Source organism: Gopherus evgoodei, chromosome 1 (genome assembly GCF_007399415.2).
Source record: "Gopherus evgoodei ecotype Sinaloan lineage chromosome 1, rGopEvg1_v1.p, whole genome shotgun sequence".
In the NCBI taxonomy this organism is placed as follows: Eukaryota; Metazoa; Chordata; order Testudines; family Testudinidae; genus Gopherus; species Gopherus evgoodei.
This window is the reverse complement of record NC_044322.1, coordinates 38,437,354-38,458,736: the sequence shown is the minus strand read 5'-3', so window position 1 is coordinate 38,458,736 and position 21,383 is coordinate 38,437,354. Positions and strand designations below refer to the sequence as shown.

Genomic DNA, 21,383 nt, shown 5'->3' with positions numbered 1-21,383 from the left:
TTTGTGCTTGAGACAAGATGTGAAAAAAGCTATTTTTTTCTTAAATAATGAAATTCCATTTCAGATTATACTAAAAGTATCCTTGATCAATTGTATGTTCTTTGACTGAAATTGTATTTATTTACAGTATATGGACTTTTTTTTTTAATTGTCTTGTGGTGATCTTTTTGGCTTTGATTGGTTTTTTAACAAAAATATCAGTTAATTTATTTTATTTATATTTGAAATGTAGGTAATTTTGTGTTAAGAATGTAAACTGCATATGCATGTGTACATGCACATTCCTGTATGTATATCTATGTACCTTGGTTACTTACCTTACAATAATTGTGGTTCTTCAACATGTTATTGCCACTGTGGATTCCACTGCAGGTGAGCCTAATGCACATGAGAGCAGAGATTTGTTTTTTAAAATAGCATGGCTTTGGCAGATGCTGCAGGTGCCCTGTACCTCTTCGTGCTCCCATATAAGAGCATAAAGGGCAGGGGTATTCCCTCCTTCCCTCAGTGCTTGAAATTAAAAGTCTATTTTGCTGAGGATTCCAAAAAGCCGAGATGGACCACAGTTACTGTAAGAAAAATAACTGTTCTCTCTTCTTGGAGTATGTTTCAATGTGGATTCTCCTGTAGGTGACTGGCAAACAGTACCTTTTCTAGATAGCAAAATGAAGAGTATGAGGGACGGTAGTACTGCTCTCCTGAACCTGGCATTTTACCTGGCTGCCAGGTGAAGGACATAATGTTTAATAAAAGTCAGTAGGTTGCTCCACACTGTAGCCTAGCAGATTTCAGAGATGGAAAAGTTCCTGAAGTAGGTGGTACACATAGCCTGTGCCCTGGTGCAGGGAGAGGTATGCTAGCCATCTGATAAGACAATGAGTAATGGGCTTAAATTGCAGCAAGGGAGGTTAGGTTGGACTTTAGGAAAAACTTCCTAACTGTCAGGGTAGCTAAGCACTGGAGTAAATTGTCTAGGGAGGTTGTGGAATCTCCACCATTGGAGGTTTTTAAGAGCAGGTTAGATAAACACCTGTTAGGGATGGTCTAGATAATACTTAGTCCTGCCTTGAGCAAAGGGACTAAATTAAATACAACAGTCCCCATTGACTGAATATCTGCTCTGTGATGGACTTCTGTAGCAACTATTCATGGCTGGTTAACTCATGGCTGCTCAAGTAGTCTACTAGGTCACTGCTGACCCTGGGAAGTGTACAGCCAATGATGTTATCCTGTGTAGGTCACACTACAATCAGAGTCTGATGGCTTCCTGGCAGAGAAGGGATGATCCAGCATCTCCTTGTTTACATAGAGCATTGCAAATGTGTTTCCTGTCAGGACTTGCACTGTGGGTTCTGCAGACAAGGCAAGAATGCTATACAGGCTAGCATGACGGTCCTCCATTTCAGGATGTTCATATTTTAGTTTTAGGTCTGAGAACAAGTTCCTCACATCTGCGTGTGGTTCAGGTGAGAACCCCAATCTGTCCCTGAAGCATATATGAAAAGTGTCATAATCAGGTAGGGGATAGAGAATGGCATGCCTTTTCATACCTTCACTTGGTGAACATACTAAGCAAGCTCTTGCAAGACTTGAAGCAGGGTTGTCTCTTTTGTTCATGTGATGTCTGGATAGGTAATATGTGAACCTCAGCCATAGCTGAAATCTGGCAAGCAGCATCATACACACCAGTATGTGGCCTAAGAGTCTCAGACAAGTATGCATCATAGTAATTGGATTTTACTTCAGGCAATTCGCCATTAACTGGAGAGAGTGGAGTCTGTCCTCTGGGAGGTAAGCTCTTGTCAATCAGGTGTCAGTCATAACTCTGATAAACTAAATCATCTGTGATGGTATGAGGGATGATTTCTTGGCCGTTCTCTGGAAGTCCCAGTTGGGAGAATAGAAAAAGGACATATTGAAAGGCTGTCTCCTTAAATGTGCTGCCACTACTAGAAGGAATTTGTGAATACTCTCACAATGCTAAGGAAAGTCTGAAGTGCAGTATCTTGCATTGAGAATGGTTGAGTTCACTGTAATTTCTGTGGGCTGGATGGATTGCCATATGGAAGTACATATCCTCAAAGTTGAGAGCTTGGAGAGAGAGAATGATGTAGGCAAGCATTACCATTCTGAACCTGAGATGGAATATGTATTTGTTGAGTCTTCTCAGGTCTAGGGCAAGACAAAGACCACTTTCTTCTTCAGAATGAGGATATGCTGGAAGAAGAAGAAGCCTTTTCACCTGAAAACTGATGGAACCTGATCTATGGCTCCTAGGTAAAGCAATGAGGACACTTCTATTTGTAACAGGCTCTCCTGAGAAGTGTCTCTGAAGAGAGACAGAGAAAGTGGGTAACTGGATGTGGATAACCATAAGCGGCGATCTCTAGCATGCATCTGTCTGACATCACAACAGACCACACCCAGTGGGGAGAGGTGGCTTCTGAACAGGATCTGATTTGGCTCCACACATTCCAGTCAAATGTGCTGATGTATTATAGGAGGGGGGTACATTGCCAAGGTGGAAGAAGACTGTCACCCTTTGATATACCTCACTCTTTTCTTGGGGTAGTATTCAGGTTGCCTGGGATGGTAGGATGGCATCTGTTGTCTTAACTAGGGTTGAGGATGATACAGCTTGCACTATGAGGCTGAGCTGTAAATCCACAGAGAGCACGGAGGGCTTCTGAGTCATTTAACAAGCAGAGAACATTGTCTAAATACACTCTAAATAGTTCTGCACTTTCAAAAGGTAAATCCTCAATTGTGGCTTGTACTTCTCTCAAGATACCCAATACCTGGACTCATAATGCTCTCTAAGGCTGTCTTGGACACCAGTTGGCCTTCTTTATTTTGTCTTTGTGCAACTTCATGTTGTCATACAGGAGCTTTAAGAGGAAGGATGTCACCCTGTTCCAAATTGGAAAGTCATGCTTGGCCAGTACGGCCTGGCAATTAGCCACATGCACTTGCAGAAAGGAAGAGTACAACTGTCAGGAGACTGGGTCATAGGCAGTCAGACCTAGTGGTCAAAGCAGGAGTCAGGGTCAGGAATCAGAACCAATGGTCAGAACTGGAGTCAGATTCCAAACGCCAGAGCTGAGGGTCAAGACACAGTCAGAATGAGGAACCAGGGCAGAGGAGCAATACTGTAGTCAGAGTCTGACTGCCACATCAAGGGTCGAGACAGAGTCAGAGGGAGGAATCAGAGCAGAGGGTCAGAACTGGAGTTAGAGAAGCAGGAGCAGGGCTGGTTCATAGGCAGAAATGAGGCTGGGATAGGACTGGAACAAGAATAGGTGCAGGGCAGGGTCTAGTCTGGAGCAGGGCTGAAGCAAGGCAGGAGCTTGGAGTGAGGCAAACACAGGGAAGCCGAGAATCTAAGGAGATGTGCATTTGAGCAGCCAGCAACATACTGTTGCTACTAGGCTTAAGAATTAGCCTGCTAGATTTCTCAGCCAATCAGGCATGGTGGTCTGTCACACAGCCTAGTGTTCTTGTTAGGTAGTCAGGAGACTAAGCAGGCACACCTACAGGGCCTTATTCCTGACAACAATTTTCTGCAAAACAGGTCAAGTTTTTTGGGATTCTTGTCCTTAGGGGTACTCTGACTCAACTTAGATTTTTCTTGTACTGCTAACATTACTAAAGATCTTGGGGTTAGGGTAAATACCGAAGTCCTGAATCCCCATTGGAGGGACCCAGTACTGCTTTCCTACCTGTTTTGCAGTGGATGTTATAGTGGCCGGCATCTGTGCAATCCAGACCAGTAAGGGGTTGTATCACAATCTGTCCTGTAACCATGGGTGCTGTAAATGTTTTGCTGCTGTGGCTCACAGCCCAGACACCAACAGTCAACAGACAAGCATGCAGTCCCTTGAGTGTCTTTATGCTTTGCAGCTGCAGTTCAGCACTCTGATCCTAGCTGCCTGCCTACAATTCCAAAAGCCTCACTCTAGCTTCAATCACTCAATTACCTTATGTAGGGCCCAATCCTCTCCTCCAAATTTCTCCCAAATTCTCTACCCGGCAGCGCTCAGCCCTCTCCTAGTACACATACAGAAGTTAATAAGCTTGCAGATTCCTTTAAAGAAATAGTACATCTGCAGCTTACTACTTTACTGGAGTTAAACACTCTTTTAATCAAAGGACTGATTTGGTTTATTGTAAAAAGTAAAACACATTTATTAAACAATATTAATAGGTTAAGTGATACCAAGTACAAGGAATAAACATTAGAAAGGGTTACAAACAAAAAAGGGTATTCTCAGACTAAAACTTAATTTCAGCCAGTTACAATCTTTGTCTAAGCAGATTTCTCACCTAAAATTAATTTCTAGAGACTTCAGCCCCCTTGGTTGAAGAACCTATCTTTCTACGATCTATGTAGTACCTCAAGTGATGAATAAATTAGTTCTCTGCCCCTCCCTTTATAGTCCAGTAAACCTTTGAAAACTCTCTTTCTCAAAAGTCATTGACACTGATTCAATAGGCAAGCAGGCTTCTTGGCAGTGCTGTCTCCATCACCTAGCAAAACTGTTATGAGGTCATCCTTCCCCACTTGCTTTCATGATGGCTTTGTTTACCTTGCATGTAAATATGCCTTTGTTACTTTTTCATAAGGACCAAGCTGGTCAGACAAGCAAATAGCTTGTCCAGATCACAAAGGACTATGTAACTCCGCAACTATCTTGTGAGCTTTGATAATTTTGTTTACCGCATATGTAAATTGCAATCTCATTGCCACTACTTAACCCTGTTTCATTTGTACTGAAGACTCGGGCAGACTTGTTCTCTACTTCGTTCAAATACAGACTTTAAAACATAATATCAGAGAATGTAGATAACTCAACATATAATATTAATACACACATTCCACAATTATATTAATCACTAGTGTGTCATTAGTTTTCCAATGATATATTGCATAACACCTTTTAGATACAGATCATGACACCAATGAGTACACTGGTCAAGCCATCTGAAATTCACTACTAGATACCAGGGAGCCCCTTGCCCTTTGGCCTTGAGATGCTCTTAGGGTCACAATGTTATTGCGGCCAGCATCTGTGACAAAGCCTTAGCCAGTTCAAGAAGTCCCTCATTTATGGGAAGAGTGATGCTGCTTGGAACAGAAGCTGGCAAGGTGTCAAACACTTTGGAGATTTCTCCAATGTGACCAATATCTCTATTGCCAGAATTTCGGCAATCCTCACAAGGAGCTCCTAGAATGACTTAATCATTTGGTACTATTACTGGTTCCAAAGATATTACTTCATCGGGTGAGGAACATGAGAGGTCCTCTGGTGATGATACAAGGCAATGTTGTGGCTCTACCTTTGTTTTTTCCTGGTACTCTGGCGTAGGTCGTCTGTTCAAAAACACAGATGGGGAGAATTACCTCTTTTTCTTTCATGAGTGCAGTGGACACTGGCGTCTTGATTCATGAAACGGTGGACCCCAGTATCCCAATCGAGCCAGGGTGTTACACCATAGGAATAAGTCTAACTTGTTTAGTACTGGCCAGTCCAGTGCCGTTCTCAATGAGACAATAGATACTGAGTCCTTTAGGGAAAGCTCATAGGGTCTTTCCATGGTGCTGTTGACTGACCTCAAAAGAGAGGGCTCTTTGCTCTAAGATGGGAAGAAGTGAGGAGAAACAGACCTCTTCTAGGAGTACCACTGAAGTATATGGTACAGCGGTCTATACCAGTGCTCTTTTAGCACTGAAGATGGTCCTAGTTCTGGTTCTCTCAGGGTTGTATCCTTTGCTGCAGGCATTGAAGGCTAGCCAATTATTACCCTCATTTTGTTTTTGTGCACTTGATTTTTCCTTCCTAAATGTAGTATTTTGCACTTGTCTTTACTGAATTTCATCTTGTTGATTTCCAACCAATTCTCCAATTTATCAAGGTTCTTTTGAATTCTAATCCTGTCCTCCAAAGTGCTTGCAATCCCTCTCAGCTTGGTGTCATTCAGAAATTCTATAAACACACTTTCCACTCCATTATCCAAGTCATTTATTAAAATATTGAGTAGTATCAGACCCATGACAAACTCCTGTGAAACCGCATTAGATACATGCTCCCTGTTTGACAGTGAACCACTGATAATTACTCTTTAATAATATTATAGAATGAGTCAAAATATTTTGACTATATCATGTCATAAGTTGTCATGTCATTATGAAATGATGTAATACTTGAAACATTTCAACTTTGATATTATAAACCATAATTTCTGAAATATTTCAAATATTACATATTTTAATTACATATTGTTTTGCATTATTTTATATATTTTTATATTATTTAAATTTTAAATTTTTAGACTCTATACATTGGCAATTGATTTTGAAATTGGTATTTTAATTGGTGTTATTCTAATTTATAACTGTTTTTGTAATAGGTAGTTTCCAACTGTAATTTGGTATAATATAACAATAAAAAATATAAAACAAAAATATTAAAAAATTAAAATGATAATTAAAAATCCCAAACCCAAACACGCAGCTTTCCTGCTTGTCAGACCGGCAGTCCTGGGGCTGAGGACTCAGGTAGTTGGCTGCGCCAGATGAACAACTTGGGAAGATATCTGTTCACTATTACAGTTAATTGCAACTGAAGGAAATGGACACCCTGCTGATGGGCAAAAACTGGCTATGCAAGCTTAAATTGAACTGGTGTGTGGTACACCACATACCATATGGGAGTGGGAGAGCTGAAATTAAAACAAAAAGCTCTATTTACTATAGATATGGGTTTGGTAAAAAGAATAACACCAAGGCTCATTGTTTCCGATAAGGCTATTACGAAATTCCTGAAGACTAGGTCTGTGCCATACATTAGAATCATAGAATCATAGAATATCAGGGTTGGAAGGGACCTCAGGAGGTCATCTAGTCCAACCCCTTGCTCAAAGCAGGACCAATCCCCAACTAAATCATCCCAGCCAGGGCTTTGTCAAGCCTAAGCTTAAAAATCTCTAAGGAAGGAGATTCCACCACCTCTCTAGGTAACCCATTCCAGTGCTTCACCACCCTTCTAGTGAAAAGGTTTTTCCTAATATCCAACCTAAACCTCTCCCACTGCAACTTGAGACCATTACTTGTTCTGTCATCTGGTACTACTGAGAACAGTCTAGAGCCATCCTCTTTGGAACCTCCTTTCAGGTAGTTGAAAGCAGCTATTAAATCCCCCTTCATTCTTCTCTTCTGCAGACTAAACAATCCACTTCCCTCAGCCTCTCCTCATAAATCATGTGCTACATGTCTCTAATCATTTTTGTTGCCCTCTGCTGGATTCTTTCCAATTTTTCCACATTCTTCTTGTAGTATGGGGCCCAAAACTGGACACAGTACTCCAGATGAGGCCTCATCAATGTTGAATAGAGGGGAATGATCACATCCCTTGATCTGCTGGCAATGCCCCTAATTTTATAGCCTAAAATGCCATTAGCCTTCTTGGCAACAAGGGCACACTGTCGGCTCATATCCACTAATACACTCCAACCCTTAGGTCCTTTTCTACAGAACTGCTGCCTAGCCATTCAGTCCCTAGTCTGTAGCAGTGCATGGGACTCTGCACTTGTCCTTGTTGAACTTCAGGAGATTTCTTTTGACCTAATCCTCTAATTAGTCTAGGTCCTTCTGTATGTTATCCCTACCCTAACCAGCGTATCTACCACTCCTCCTAGTTTAGTGTCACCTGCAAACTTGCTGAGGGTGCAGTCCACATCATCCTCCAGATCATTAATGAAGATATTGAACAAAACCGGCCCCAGGACCGACCTTTGGGGCACGCCGCTTGATAACAGCTGCCAACAGTTGGCATGCCATTCTGCAACAGCCTGTGGAAAAGCATCTGGTTGAACTACAAAAGCAGGGCACAATTTTACCTTTGGAATTCTAGGGATGGGCTGCATCAATTGTATGTATCCCAAAGGGCAATGGCAGCATAAGAATTTATGGGGGCTATAAAGTCATAAACTGCTGGTTGGAAGTGGACCAATATTCAATTCCTAAAATATAAGATTTATTTGCAAAACTGGAAGAGGGACTGAAGTTTATGAAACAAGACTTGTCCCAAGCCTACCAGCATATGGCATTGAAGTCAGGTTCAAAACAATTGCTGACAGTGAATGGATATAATGGGCTATTTAGGTATGAAAGATTATATTACTGGTAAACCATTGCACCTGCTGTGTTTAAAAAATGGTAGATCAGTCAGTTTTACTTACTATAAGTTTAGTCATAGAAATTAGAAATGTTAAAGAATTATCATCTCTAATATTTGCAGGGTATGTTACTGCCAGATTTCTTACAATAAATTACCTAATTTTTTGCTGTGGTAAATATATATATTTCTAAATATATAACCTAAATTTTCCTTTTCACTCCATTATTCTTAGTTATTCCCTCCTTGTACAATGTTAAATTATAATATATTTGTATCATGCCTCTTCTTAGCCATAACTAATAGAACAATTACTACAACAGTAACGGTTGTTCTTTGAGATGCTGTTGTCAGTATGGATTCCACTGTAGGTGCTGATGCACCTTATGAATGCAAGATCAGATTCTTTTGCATAGCTGTGCCTGTTGGGTCTGTGCATGCATCTTATGTCTCCTCGTTCTTACACATAAGGGCACAAAGGGCAAAGCGGCCACAACCCTCCCTCATTTCCCTCACAACTAGAAGCACATGTTAGCTGAGGATTCTAAAAGCAGGGATGGAGGGAGAGCTGCAGCAGGATCTACATGCGTAACATCTTGAAGAACCACAGTTACTTTAGGGTAATTAACCATTCTTTCCTCTTTGTATATGTGTTAGAGTGTAGGTAACTGTAAGCAGTACCCCTTCTGGATGATGAGATGAGAAGTATCAGCTGCATTAGCTGAACAAAGATTGTAGTACTGCTCTCTCAAACTTGGCATCTCCCCTGGCAGCTAAGTTCAACAAATAATGTTTGACAAAAGTCAGTGGGTTATTCCACCTCACCTTGCGTGTCTCAGAAATTGGCAAGTTCCAGAATCTGGGAGAAGATGTTGCTTGAGTTCTGGTGGAATGAGCATTGATGTTTGGAACTTTGCTTGAGATGCGTTGTGTTACCCATTTGGAAATCCACTATGATAGCCTGGCCTTAGAAGACAGTCTGAATAGCTTGGTCCTGTCAGTGTAGTAAACTAGCATAGTGGAAATGTCCAGTGTATGTATCTTCTGTCATAAATTAGCCTGGAGCTTTGGGAAGATGACAGGAAAATTGATTGATTAAGACAGAATTTCTAAGACCACCCTGGGGATGAATTTGAAGTGAGGTGTCTGCACCATCATGTTGTGTTTATGAAATGGCATGTGGGAGGGCCAGCCATGAGTGCTTCATGCTCAGCCTCTCTCTCCTGGCTGAACGATAGCAACTAGGAAAATTATCTTCAGAATGAGATGATGCAAGGAACATTCTGAAAGGGGCTCAAAGGGAGGCTCTATTAGTCTCTACAGCACAATGTTGAGGTCCCTGGCAAGAGCAGGTTCTCTCACCAGTGGCTGAGTGTATAACAAAACTTTGAGGAACTTAAATACCCACTGGATGGGAGAATCATAGAATATCAGGGTTGGAAGGGACCTCAGTAGATCATCTTGTCCAACCCCCTGCTTGAAGCAGGGCCAATCCCCAGGTAGATTTTTGCCCCAGATCCCTAAATGGTCCCCTCAAGGATTAAACTCACAACCCTGGGTTTAGTAGGCTAATGCACAAACCACTGAGCTATCCCTCCCCCCCAAGACTAAGTATGACTGGACAGGCAGCTGGCACACCAAAATCAATGCAAGGTGAACCGTAATGTAGCTGAACAAAAGGCTGGAATGTTTCAGATGCAGCAGGTAGTTAAGGAGCTATGGGACTGAAGCCTGCATCAGGTCCAGGTCATATTCAACTGCCCATATCAAGAACCTTTTCCATTTTAACAAACAAGCCTTTCTGTATCAGGATCTGCTGTACTTATTTAGAGCAATATTTGTCTGTGGTACTTTACCAGCCAACATTGAGGCTGCTAGATGTAGGGACTTTGGGTCTGGCGTACCTAACTGTGGTGTTATGAAATCAGGTCTGGGCAGTTTGGGAGTTGAACCACCACTAGTCATTTTGTGAAGATTCTCAGTGCTGTGTAAAATCCAAATAGCAGCATCTTGTACTGGAAATGATTTAGTCTTACTATGAATCTCAGGTCCTTTCTGTGAGCTGAGTGGATGATTGCGTAGAAGTGTGTGTCTTGCAAGTTGAGAACCATGAACAAGTTTTGAATCTGCTGAGGTGGAATGATGGAGGCAAGCATTTCCATCCTGAATCTGCGGTGGCATACGTATTTGTTCCGTTTCCTCTGGTCCAGGATAGAGTGAACACCCCCTTTTCTTCTCTGGGATAAGGAAATTTAGGGAGTAGAAGTCTCTTCCCTGGAACCTCCTCAATGGCTTGCAAATGAAGCAATGAAATCACTTCTTTTTGTAATAAGCTTTTATGATAAAGTTCATTGATTTATATATATAGACAGACATACACACACACATTTTTAATATCAAAATTGAAGAAAAAATGGAAGGATGAAGGCCATATTTCTTCACTAATTTAGTGGAAAAGAACAAGTTTGAAGCTCTATGAAGTAAAGACATGGACACTTGCTGGGTTCCATCTTCTGGAGTAAGAAGGAACTAAGGGAGTATCGTGGCCAGTCTGTCTTTTATGCCTGTTCCATGGAAGCACGAGGTGGCACTGGGTGCATGTGTGGCCCAAAAGGACACTGATATTCAAAAGAATCTGATCTTACACATAATAAGGAACATGGGCACCTGCAGTGGCATCCATATTGGTACATACTTGAAGAACAAGGATATACTATCATACTTACCTCTTAATTTTTCCTCATAAATAAATCCTCCTAACCCTGGATAATTTTGTTGCTCTTTTAGTATTACCCTCCATTTCTTAAATGTATGTGATATTGAGGTGGTCAAAACATAATGTAGAATATTCTAGATTCATTCTCATAGAAACTTATACAGTAAATCTACACTGAATCTGGAAGAGAGTCTCCCAGTCCAGATCCACAGACTCGCATTAGCAGGGCTTGTACTAGTGCTTGACAGCCTTAGCTCCAGCCTTAGCCACAACATCAAAGAAATGTCTACACAGCCATTTTCAGTACACTAGCACAAGCTCAGCTAACACAAGTCTGTGGGCCTGGGCTGGGAGGCTCACTCCCAGATGCAGTGTAGACAAAGAAGTGCTTATCACCTCCCTATTGTGCAACATGATGCCTCTGTGCATACAGCTAGACGTTACATTGGTTTTTCTTTCTACCATCCCAGACTACAAGCTCAGGATCAAATCTGCTCTCCTATATGAATTTTGTATCTTTTGATATTAGTACATTCTACGTGTTACTTTCCCATTAGTGATATGTGTTTTAGATATCTTCCTCTACTTGTATTGTTTCCATTTTTCCTTGCTAAATACCATTTTAATTTCTGCCCACATTTCTAACCTTTGTAGGCCCATTTCTATTATTTCTCTGTAATCACGGATATTCACAACACCTTCCATCACTGAAATTCACAGATAACCTGTAGTTTACCTTCACTTCCAGTTCTTTAATGAAAATGTTAAATAAGAATGACTAATTCCTGCAGTATCCAAATATAAATGTCCTCTCAGCTGGATTGCATTTAATTAGTACTCTTTGTTTGAGTTTTCTGTCATTTTTCATTCCACAGTGCTCAGATTCAAGCCAATCTGAATTACTTTCTGTAATAGTTAACCAAATAGGCTATTGTATCATACATGTCAACAATCCCGCTGTAATGACTGCACAGATATGAAAGGCAGGAAATACAATATTGATTCTAATAATTATTGAAGTGGACAAGCATTCTGCTAGAGCAATCAGCACACATTCAACTGAACACAAATAATATATTGTTTAAAAATTATGGGTCTAGATTGAACAACCTACAGTCCCATGGGCAAGCACTTCAGCAGGAATACATGTGTAAGTGCTTGATCAGATGAGTTACACTTGTATAATCTTGATCTAAATAAATCAAACATTTAAGTCATTTTCTTTCTGATGCACTATTAATACATGGAAGACATAAATTTTGTTATTAAATATTATTTATGTTTCCCCAATATATTCTTTACTTCAGATATAATCAACAATCCAAACAAGAAGAAAACCAGTAAGGAAAACAAAAGGACGAAGAATTCCTTTTATGCCCAAAGACGGAAATGTAAATGTGGTCTCCTAATATACTGTCAGAAGTAGTATAATATATTTTGTACATATTATAGATAGCACAGGTAGTAATGCCTGTAGTTAAGTTTGCTTGACATGTCTCAAGATCCTGTTTTCTGTTGTTTATAACTTTGTCAAACTGTAACCATTTGGGCTGAAATTTTCCATACCAAGTTTCTGCCTCATACTGACTTGTCTTGGAAAGTTTCAGCAAAAAAAGTTTGAGCCATTTTTAAGAAAGAAGATAAGGAAAAAAATTGTTTTACCCATGCTAAATTAGCTATAAGAATATTTTTAAGAAGCTCTAATGCCTCCTTGTTCTAGAGCAGAGACTTGAAATTTGGCAGTTGCTGCTTTGCCAGGGATGTGCCTTTTGCTGCTCCTATTTAAAGCTGTCTATCACCAATTCACGAGCCTTTGAAAAAGTCTGTCTGCAAATGCTCAACAGAGATTTTTCAGAGTTTTGCTGCTAAGTTGTCTAAAGATTTCATCTGCACTAAGCATGATTCAGCCCCAACAGCTTCTACATACTGACCAAACTACATGTGTGCCATCCCCACAGAATGACTGAACGTACTCCCAGGTGGTGATGTAGAGGGCTGAGCAAGATTTTCCATGCAATCGATGCTCTGCCCTGATCAGTGCTGGACACCAGAAGTGAGAGCAGGGAGACTGTCTCTCCTGTGCTCTCAGTGATCCCTTGCTGGTGACCAAGCAGCCACATGGAGGAGGAAACAGCCTGATTTAAAACACAGAAGGATGAGAAATGGGAGATGGGATGTGGATGTTGGGTTATAACTGTCAGAGGTCAGGGAGAAGCAAATGGGGAGGGGAAAGCAGTGGCTGACAGGAGGCACTGGTGGGGACAGCAGAGTATTTTGAGAAGTAAACTGCACAATATAATCTACTTTCCCCCATCCAACTTTCTTCTGTGAAATATTACTCATATTTATTTGTAGAATTACTGAATTCCTTGCAAAAGAGATTTTTAAGGGTTTGAAGAAGTCAACGGTGGCCAAAATCACATATTTATTACAAATCTACTTGTCTTTTAACACATTTATTAAAATGGCACTCATTAATACCAGATTTAAGTAATTACAAAATTTGGAGCAGTGGTCTCCAACCTTTTTAAACACAAGATCACTTTTTGAATTTAAGTGCAACCCAGGATCTACCTGAAAGAAAATGTAGAAATAACAGTAATCACACAAACCCAAATACCCTTGCCCTGCCCCCTGCTCTGCCCCTTCCCCAAGGCTATTCCCCTGCTCTGCCCCTTCTCTGAGGCCCCACCCCACTCACTCCATCCCACCTCCCTCCGTCACTTGTTCTCCCCCATCCTCACTCACTTTCACCAGGCTGGGACAGGGGGTTGGGGTGTGGGAGGGGATGTGGGATCTGGGATGGGGCCAAGGGGTTGGGAGTGTGGGAGAGGCTTCAGGGTGAACCTGGGGTAGGGAGTTGGGATGCAGGATGGAGTACGGGCTGGGGCAGCAGGTTGGGACACATGAGAGGCCTCAGGCTGGGGGTTGGGGTGCAGACTGCAGGCTCTGAGAGGGAGTTTGAGTGCAGGGGAGCTCAAGGCTGGGGTAGTGGGCTGGGGTACAAGAGGGGGTTCAAGACTAGAGCAGGGGGTTGGAGTGCAGGAGGGGGGTGAGGTCCGGGCTCCAGCTGAGTGCCACTTACCTCAGGTGGCAGTGCAGCAGGGCTAAAGCAGACTCCCAGCTTGCCCTGGCCCTGTGCTGCTCCCAGAAGTGGCTGGCATGTTCAGCAGTGGCTCCTGGTGGGGGATGAGCAGGTGGCTCCGCATGCTGCCCCCGTCCACAGACACCACCCCCGCAGCTCCCATTGGCCACGGTTCCCCAATCCCGGCCAATAGGGGCGGTGGGGGTGGTGCCTGAGGGTGAGGGCAGCGTGCTGAGACCCTTTGCCCCTTCCTCCCCCCAGGAGCCGCAGCCGGACATGCAGGACACATCTGGGAGCGGCACGGGGCCAGGGCAGGCAGGGAGCCTGACTTAGCCCTGCTGCACCACCGGACTCTGAGCGGCCTATTTCCCAGTTTGGCTGCAGGAGGGTTGGCAACTATACTCTGTGACCGAGATTGACTGTCAGAGGCTCCACAATCGACCAATTGATCGCGATCTACCGATTGGTGACACTGATTTAGAGCCTTTTACTTCTAATGTAGGTCACTGGTTGCTATTTAATTCAAGATGGTTGTGGTGGTGGTGTCCAAGAACTATCCCTGATTTCTCCCTCATGTGATCAGAAGTTGTTCATGGCAGCTCCTTCTGACTCCCTCCCTTTGATCCCCACACCCTATGTAGTAGGGAGAGAGAGAGGGAAAAATGGGAGTAAAGACCCCATTCTGGACTGGATTAAGCCCTGAGTCTGTGCTATTTGTACAAAGAATGAATTCACTCTATATACTACAGGCTCTCTCACAGCTGAGATTACATTATATAAACTCAAAAAGTGTTACAAAGTTATCTTCTTTAGTATTACATAAACAAAAGCATATACAATGCAATACGCTACTGAATTTAACTATTTCCACAAACAATCCTATTGTAGTCCATAAATTTAAATGTTTCAATATTTTTATAATTATATATTAAAAATCAACACTTTAACTTTGGCTCCTAAAGTAAACACATAGAAATATGATCTTAAATTAGGACAGCAACAGCTGAGAATGTCATACAAATAGATGGAAGATAATCTGAACAGATCCAAAAACTGTCAGTACAAAAAACTCTCTCTTTTTATTACAATATCTATATCAAAACAAAGCAAAAGCACTTTTCATAACTTACCTTCAAGATCTGAGACAACACAGACTGCTGAATTAACTATAATCAGTCTCCTGCCAAGATGCAACGTAACTTTTCTACCACTTTCAGAACTGGAGTGGAAGATATTTTAGGCCTGGATAAATATCACTGAAAGAAAATTCGTTCCCATGTTTGGCCATGTCTTACATTCCATCTCCTTTCGCTGGCAACACAGACACAGCTAATTTTAATCTGTGACATAGACATGACAGTTAAAATTGTTTAGGCACTGACTCCACACACTGCACTAATTGTACCAGCATAAGGAATTTCTGATGTACAATAAAAGGGCCCAACCCTAGTAGGTCCAGGGCACCAAAAATTCCCAGTTACTTAGCGCCTTGCAAGATTAAAATCGGAGGATTACTAAAATCTTTAGCTTCCTATAATACCCATTGCTAATTTAAAGAAAATATATATTCAGACTGCATACATAATTTGCAATGGAAATCTAATAACCTATTCAGTAAAATCTTTATTAATGTTAACAATTCTCTAATTATAATACATATTTTATAAGTATTAGTAATTAATATAATTAAAACAGCACAACAGTGGCTACGTTTTCTTACCACTTACATATGAAATATGAAAATGTATACCAAAAGCTTTGTTTAAAACAATGTAAGGGATGCAGGTGCAGGCCTTAAAACTACATGTTTAGTGATGAAATTATGCTAACATTATGTTACACTCATAAGTGCAATTTTATATTAAAGTTTTAAATGTAAAATCTAGAATTCTGGCTTTGCACTGCTTATATTAGCCTGATTATGCAAATACTAACCCTCAAACTCTGTTTTCATTCATGATACTTTGGATAAAATCAGTGTTGGTAGCTGTTTACATTTTAAAATACATTAAGATATATATTTGAAAGATTTGTAGAAGATTAAAAGCTGTGTAAACATTTGTTATGTGAAGCACTGTAATCATTATCCATATGTTTTATATGCTTGCACCGTTTTATTTCTCAAAGTACTATGTATTTCCTTTTTTTAAACTATGCATTCACATTGTAGCCTGCTTTAAAAATTGAAGGTCTTATCAGACATCCAAAAGCTTCAGATAATAAATTTAGGACTGACACAGTCCCAGTTAATGACAGAGTTATGAAACACTCAGTTCCTTTTATGAATTCTCTGCCCATTAATCCTTCATCAACTTCCGTTTAGAATATACAACACCAGAGTTCATTTACACACAGAAACTAAATCATGAATGTATGACAAATACTGCAAAACATATTTTTCAAAATCTAAGATTTCTAAATAAAATATTGTAGGGGCAAGGTTGCGGAAGATTGGCGAGGAACTCAGTGGCAGACCAAGTATGTGATTGAATGTGGGTGGAAGATGCAGGCCATTCAGTGAACTTTGCCTGAAAGACCGTGCTATCAGGTTTAGTTCAGTTCCACATATTTTTGTCCATAAATAAGTTAGTTTAGATAGTATGTACAATTTATGAATGTAATGAATGCAGCCAGCTGTTGACCCCGTATAACCCTGAGATAAGCGCGGGGGATATAACATCGCAAAGAACTCTCCTTGGTGGAGTTCTGTCTGGCCAGCTGTCCCGGACAGCCGGAGTTCCCTGCAGCCCCTCCACGCACCTCAGGGACTCCCCGCGCAGCTTGGAGTGTAAGTCCTTCTCTCAGTAAAGCCTTGCTTATTATTCTCGGGCTGAGTGTCATTCTTTTGCCGGTATCTCGGCCCCCCCCCCCGTGGGCACAATTGGTGTCACAAACAGGATCCTGGCGGGAGGATGCCTCTTCGGGGAAGGAAGGATAAGAGAGAGGGAGAGAGTTTCATTCCCGAGTGGCCCGCCATGGGACAGTTGTTACCAGTGGCTTGCAAGCTGACGGGGTTGGTTGCCCCCGCCGCATGGCCGGAGCTTGAGAAGGAGCCGGGGTCACCCCAGTTAGGCTGGAGGAACTGATATCCAAGCCCTGGCTGGATAAAGCAGGACCCGCGGAGCGTAAAGCAGCAGGAGACTTGGGATGGGTTTTCCTGACCTCGCTCCACACGGCAGACAAGGTGCTGCTGGTTCAGCGCAAGGATAGGACGGTTAGAGCCTGATCTGCAGCAGGCGAATGAGGCCCATTCACTGACCCAGGAAGTTATTTCTGGCACAGCTGAAGGGCCGAGCACTTAGAGCACCTATGCGCGGTCATGACGGCTCGCATTGTGAACCACCGGCGGCGGAAGAGAGGGCAGCAGGATGTGCATCCCCTCGCCGCACGTGCGCTGGTGAGCAAAACTTATTGGGACCCAAAGACTTGGGATGGGGACATTTGGGAGACAAATGAGGATGAGTCCCCCAGGGAGGGGGATGGTGGGAAGATGGGGCTTTACCCACAGCTGCGACCCATTGTCGAGGTGCGATATGAAGGAGCACACAGGGAAGGCCTTGACAACATAGTGGGGAGGGATTCCATCCGGGAATTTAAGTCCTCTGAGATACACGACTTCATGCAGCGTTTCAAGCAGCGTCCCAAAGAATCGTTGCTGGCTTGGCTACTGCGGCTGTGGGACGAGGAGGCGGATGCAATTACCTTTACTCCCGCGGAGTTAGGCAGAATGGCCTCGTTGACCACGGACTCCCTCTTCCGTAGGACTCTTAAGGCAGAGGCCGCCGTGGAGACAAACTTTCCGTTTCCCTCCCTTATGTCATGGTTAACCATGGCTATCAAAATGATCTGGAGCTCACCCGCAAACACGGATGATGAGTTAGAGCAGTGGACTTCTATCCCAGAGGGGGTTAGCCAGCTCCGACAACTGGGAATGCTCACCGGCATATTTGCCGAGGACTTTGAAGGGCCTGATGCTGTGGAGCTGACTCGCACCATCTATACCCGGCTCCTGCAGAATACCCCCCACCACCTGAAGGCAATGATCCTCCTGATGGTTGGGGGGTCCATAGGGACGGTGGGAGATGCACCGCAGCTCATGATGCAATTAACAGAAATTGATGGTATGATGAAAACCACCAAGCCGTGGCAGGTGAATGTGAAGCAAAAGGAGAGGGTTAGCTGCACTACTATGTTCAAAGACTTGCTGAAGGCTCGGGTCCCTTTAGAAGAAATAGATGGGAAAATCAGTACTGAGCTGTTAAGACGCTGGTTACAGCTCAAGTCAGAACAGCGCACCAAGGAAAAAGGGGGAGGCCCGAGTAAAGAGGGCCCCCAAAACAAGGCAGCTGCCCCCCCTCAGAGACCCCAGCCATCTGCCCCACCGGAAGCTACCCACCCAATATTGACAGGGTGATGGGTCACCCTCACCCCCCACCTTGGAGATAAAGACGGTTTGTAGTGGGGGACCACCGCCCTTATGTTCCAGTAGACATCTACTGGCATAGCAGGGGAGCAACAACAAGTGATGGCCCTTGTGGACATCGGAGCAGAGGTGACCATACTGCATGGCATCCCGTCCCATCGAGGCCAGTCGGTATTAGTGAGCGGCCTCAGAGGGGCGGATGTTCGGGCTGCGCCTATGCAGTTAAGGCTGGCCATCGGGAAAGCCCCCCCTCCATGCAAGTCACCATCTTAATCACCGCCATTCATGAATACATATTGGGCATAGACCTCCTCCGAGGGCAGACCATAGATACTCAGTGGGGACCCTTTTCCTTTGGGCGCCTGCTGTATGTCTGAGCGGCTGTAACCATGCTGCACGGGCATCCGCAGTGGGACCCCATAGTGCTTCCAACCCCTACCATGGTAGTTAATACCAAACAGTATTGGATACCTGATGGGCACGAGGCAATAGCCGCCACTGTTAAGGGACTGCTCCAGGCGGACATCATTCGCCCCGCCATGAGCGTGTTCAACAGCCCCATTTGGCCAGTCCGCAAAAAGGACGGAACCTGGTGCATGACAGTTGACTACCACAATCTGAACAGGGTCACCTCAACTCTAACGGCGGCGGTTTCCAACATGGTCTCCATCATGGAGCGTCTTGCGACATGACTGGGGCAGTGGCATGTGGTGGTGGACTTCTTTTCCATCACCATCGCCCCGCATCCAGGGAGACATGCAAACCTATCCCGCAACAAAAGTGCAGCTGGAAATAAGAGGCCATGCTGAGATGTACCAGGTCAGCTTAGCAGCCACTCTGGCCTACCCAGTGATACTGGGATAGGATTGGAGATGGTTTGAGGAGCTCCCACAGCAGTGGGAAAAAGGCCCCTTGATTAAGACCAGCTCAGACCCCAAAATGAGGGGTATTATGGGCTAGGATAAGGTAGAAGAATACCAACTTGACAGCATGCTAGCTCAGAGATGCCCAAAGAACTAAGCATTGGTTGACTAATAGAAAATGAGGACTTCATATGGGAATAGTGAGAAGACCAGATTCTGAGCCAGGCCTGGGAGCAAGTAACCATCCCCAATAGGAGGGCAAAGTCCAATGGTTAAAGCAGTGACCCCCTTCAAGCTCTGGAATGAGTGGCTCTACTAGGTGACAAGAGATCTCCCCAGCCCTGAGAGATATGGCGACAGCTGCTGGTGCACAGAAAGTTCCACCATAGGCTTCTCTACCTGGCCCTCTTGGTGCCATGTGCAGAGCACTTGGAGAGGGAAAAGATGTTGGAGACTGTGGCCCTTAGGTTCCTCTGGACAGGGATCCACAAAGAGGTCTGCGATTTCTGTGCCTCATGCCCAAATGCTAACTGGCAAGATTCAAAGGTATGCCAAAAGCCCTCTTGATTCTGTTCCCAGTGGTCGGCATACCCTTCAAACAAGTAGGGATGGATCTAGTGGGTCCCCTCAAAAAGAACATGTCAGGATACCATCACACATTAGTGATAGCCAATTATGCCATGTACTGCAAATGCCCCACCGTAACAAATGGACTCATGAGGGTCTTCACAAGGGTCAGAATACCAAAAGAAATATTGACAGACCAGGGGTCCAACTTCTCATCTAAACCGATGAAGTAGCTGTGCAAATCACTAAGCATTCAGACCCTCAAGATCTCCATCTACCATCCACAGGCAGATAGGCTGGTGGAGTGATTCAACGGGATTCTGAAGGCCACGTTGAGAAAGTTTGTTGATTCAGACCCCCAGCACTGGGACCGACTACTATCCTCATTACTGTTTTCCATAGAGGAGGTCCCCTAAGCCTCCACCAGGTTCTCTCCCTTTGAGCTTCTTTATGGAAGACAGAGCAGGGTGATTTTTGACCTCCTCTGGGAAGCCTGGGAAGAACAAGAGTCCTGGGCTCAGTGTTGTACGTGCGTCAACTGCGAGAGAGACTGAAAATGCTAAGGGGTTTCACCAAGAAAAACCTTTTGAAAGCCCAGCAAACACAGAAACGCACCTACAGCTAGGGAGCCCAGTTGCAAACTTCTGAGCCAGGTGATAGGATGCTGTTGCTACTCCTGACCTCCAAGTCTAAACTACTGGCCCAGTGGCAGGGCCCATTCAAAGTGATGAGGAAGGTTGGTCCAGTTGACTATGAGATTCAACAGCCTGGGAGGAAGAAGGAAACACAGATTTACGATGTCAACATTGAGCCTTCCAGGCCTTCAGAAGGGTTTCTGATAGTCCTGTATGCGCTAGAACCTTGGCCACAGGCTCTCATCACTAGGTAGTACAGCCTGGCTTCCAACACCAACCTATTGAAAGGGGCTAAGCAAGGTTTACTCTGCAATTACAACTCCAGTCTATGGACAGGAATAGGGCTGGACAACACAAATGGAAGCAGGCAGACTGTATCTCCATGCTGTCAGTGATTCTAGCCTCCCTGCTGGGGCCCAGGCAATGTGGAGGAGGCAGCTGCCTGATTCAAATGCAGTAAATTTGGACAATTAGCCTGTGGGTGGGGGTAAAGATTGAGGCTGGGGTGAGGGGAGAGGAGTGGGAAACTGGAATTGAGAACTGGGGTGGGATTGAGATTGGAATTGAAGGGGTAAAGAGACTGGGATTAAGAGCTGGCAGGGGGGGCAGGAGGCTGGGAGCCAGGAAGTGGAGGGAAGACTAAGATTGGATGACGAGCTAGGGAGAGAGTGGAACTGGTTTGGCAGGGAAATTGGACTTAGAACCAGTGGGATAGGGAAAAGAAGATGTGGGGGGAGAAGACAGATCTGATGAGGAGTCAGGGTGTGGGGAACATCTGGGACTGGCTGGACAAAGAGACTGGGTCAAGAAGCTAGATAAGGCAGGGACAACAACCCTGGAATTGGACGAGGAACACATGGAGGGGAACTGCAGATGGGAACCAGTGGCAATGGAGAACATAGGCTGAGGCAGACAGACAA

At 43.8% G+C, this 21,383-nt stretch overlaps 1 protein-coding gene across 3 annotated transcripts in view; it reads right to left on the bottom strand.

The window, feature by feature from the left end:
* Window positions 1–21,383, bottom strand: part of SGCG (sarcoglycan gamma) — a 204,878-nt gene that overhangs the window by 159,736 nt on the left and 23,759 nt on the right. Inside the window, exon 1 of one of the 3 annotated variants that reach the window (XM_030562022.1) lies at window positions 15,106–15,201. The exons of 1 other annotated variant lie outside the window; for it this stretch is intronic. Coding sequence is in view for 1 of the 2 variants with exons in the window: in XM_030562014.1 (XP_030417874.1) it covers window positions 3,720–3,752 (33 nt within the window). In the remaining variant the exon portion in view is untranslated. Of the gene's footprint in view, window positions 1–3,719; window positions 3,775–15,105; window positions 15,202–21,383 lie in introns of those variants that run through there. One more of the 3 variants, XM_030562014.1, reaches the window with a different exon arrangement.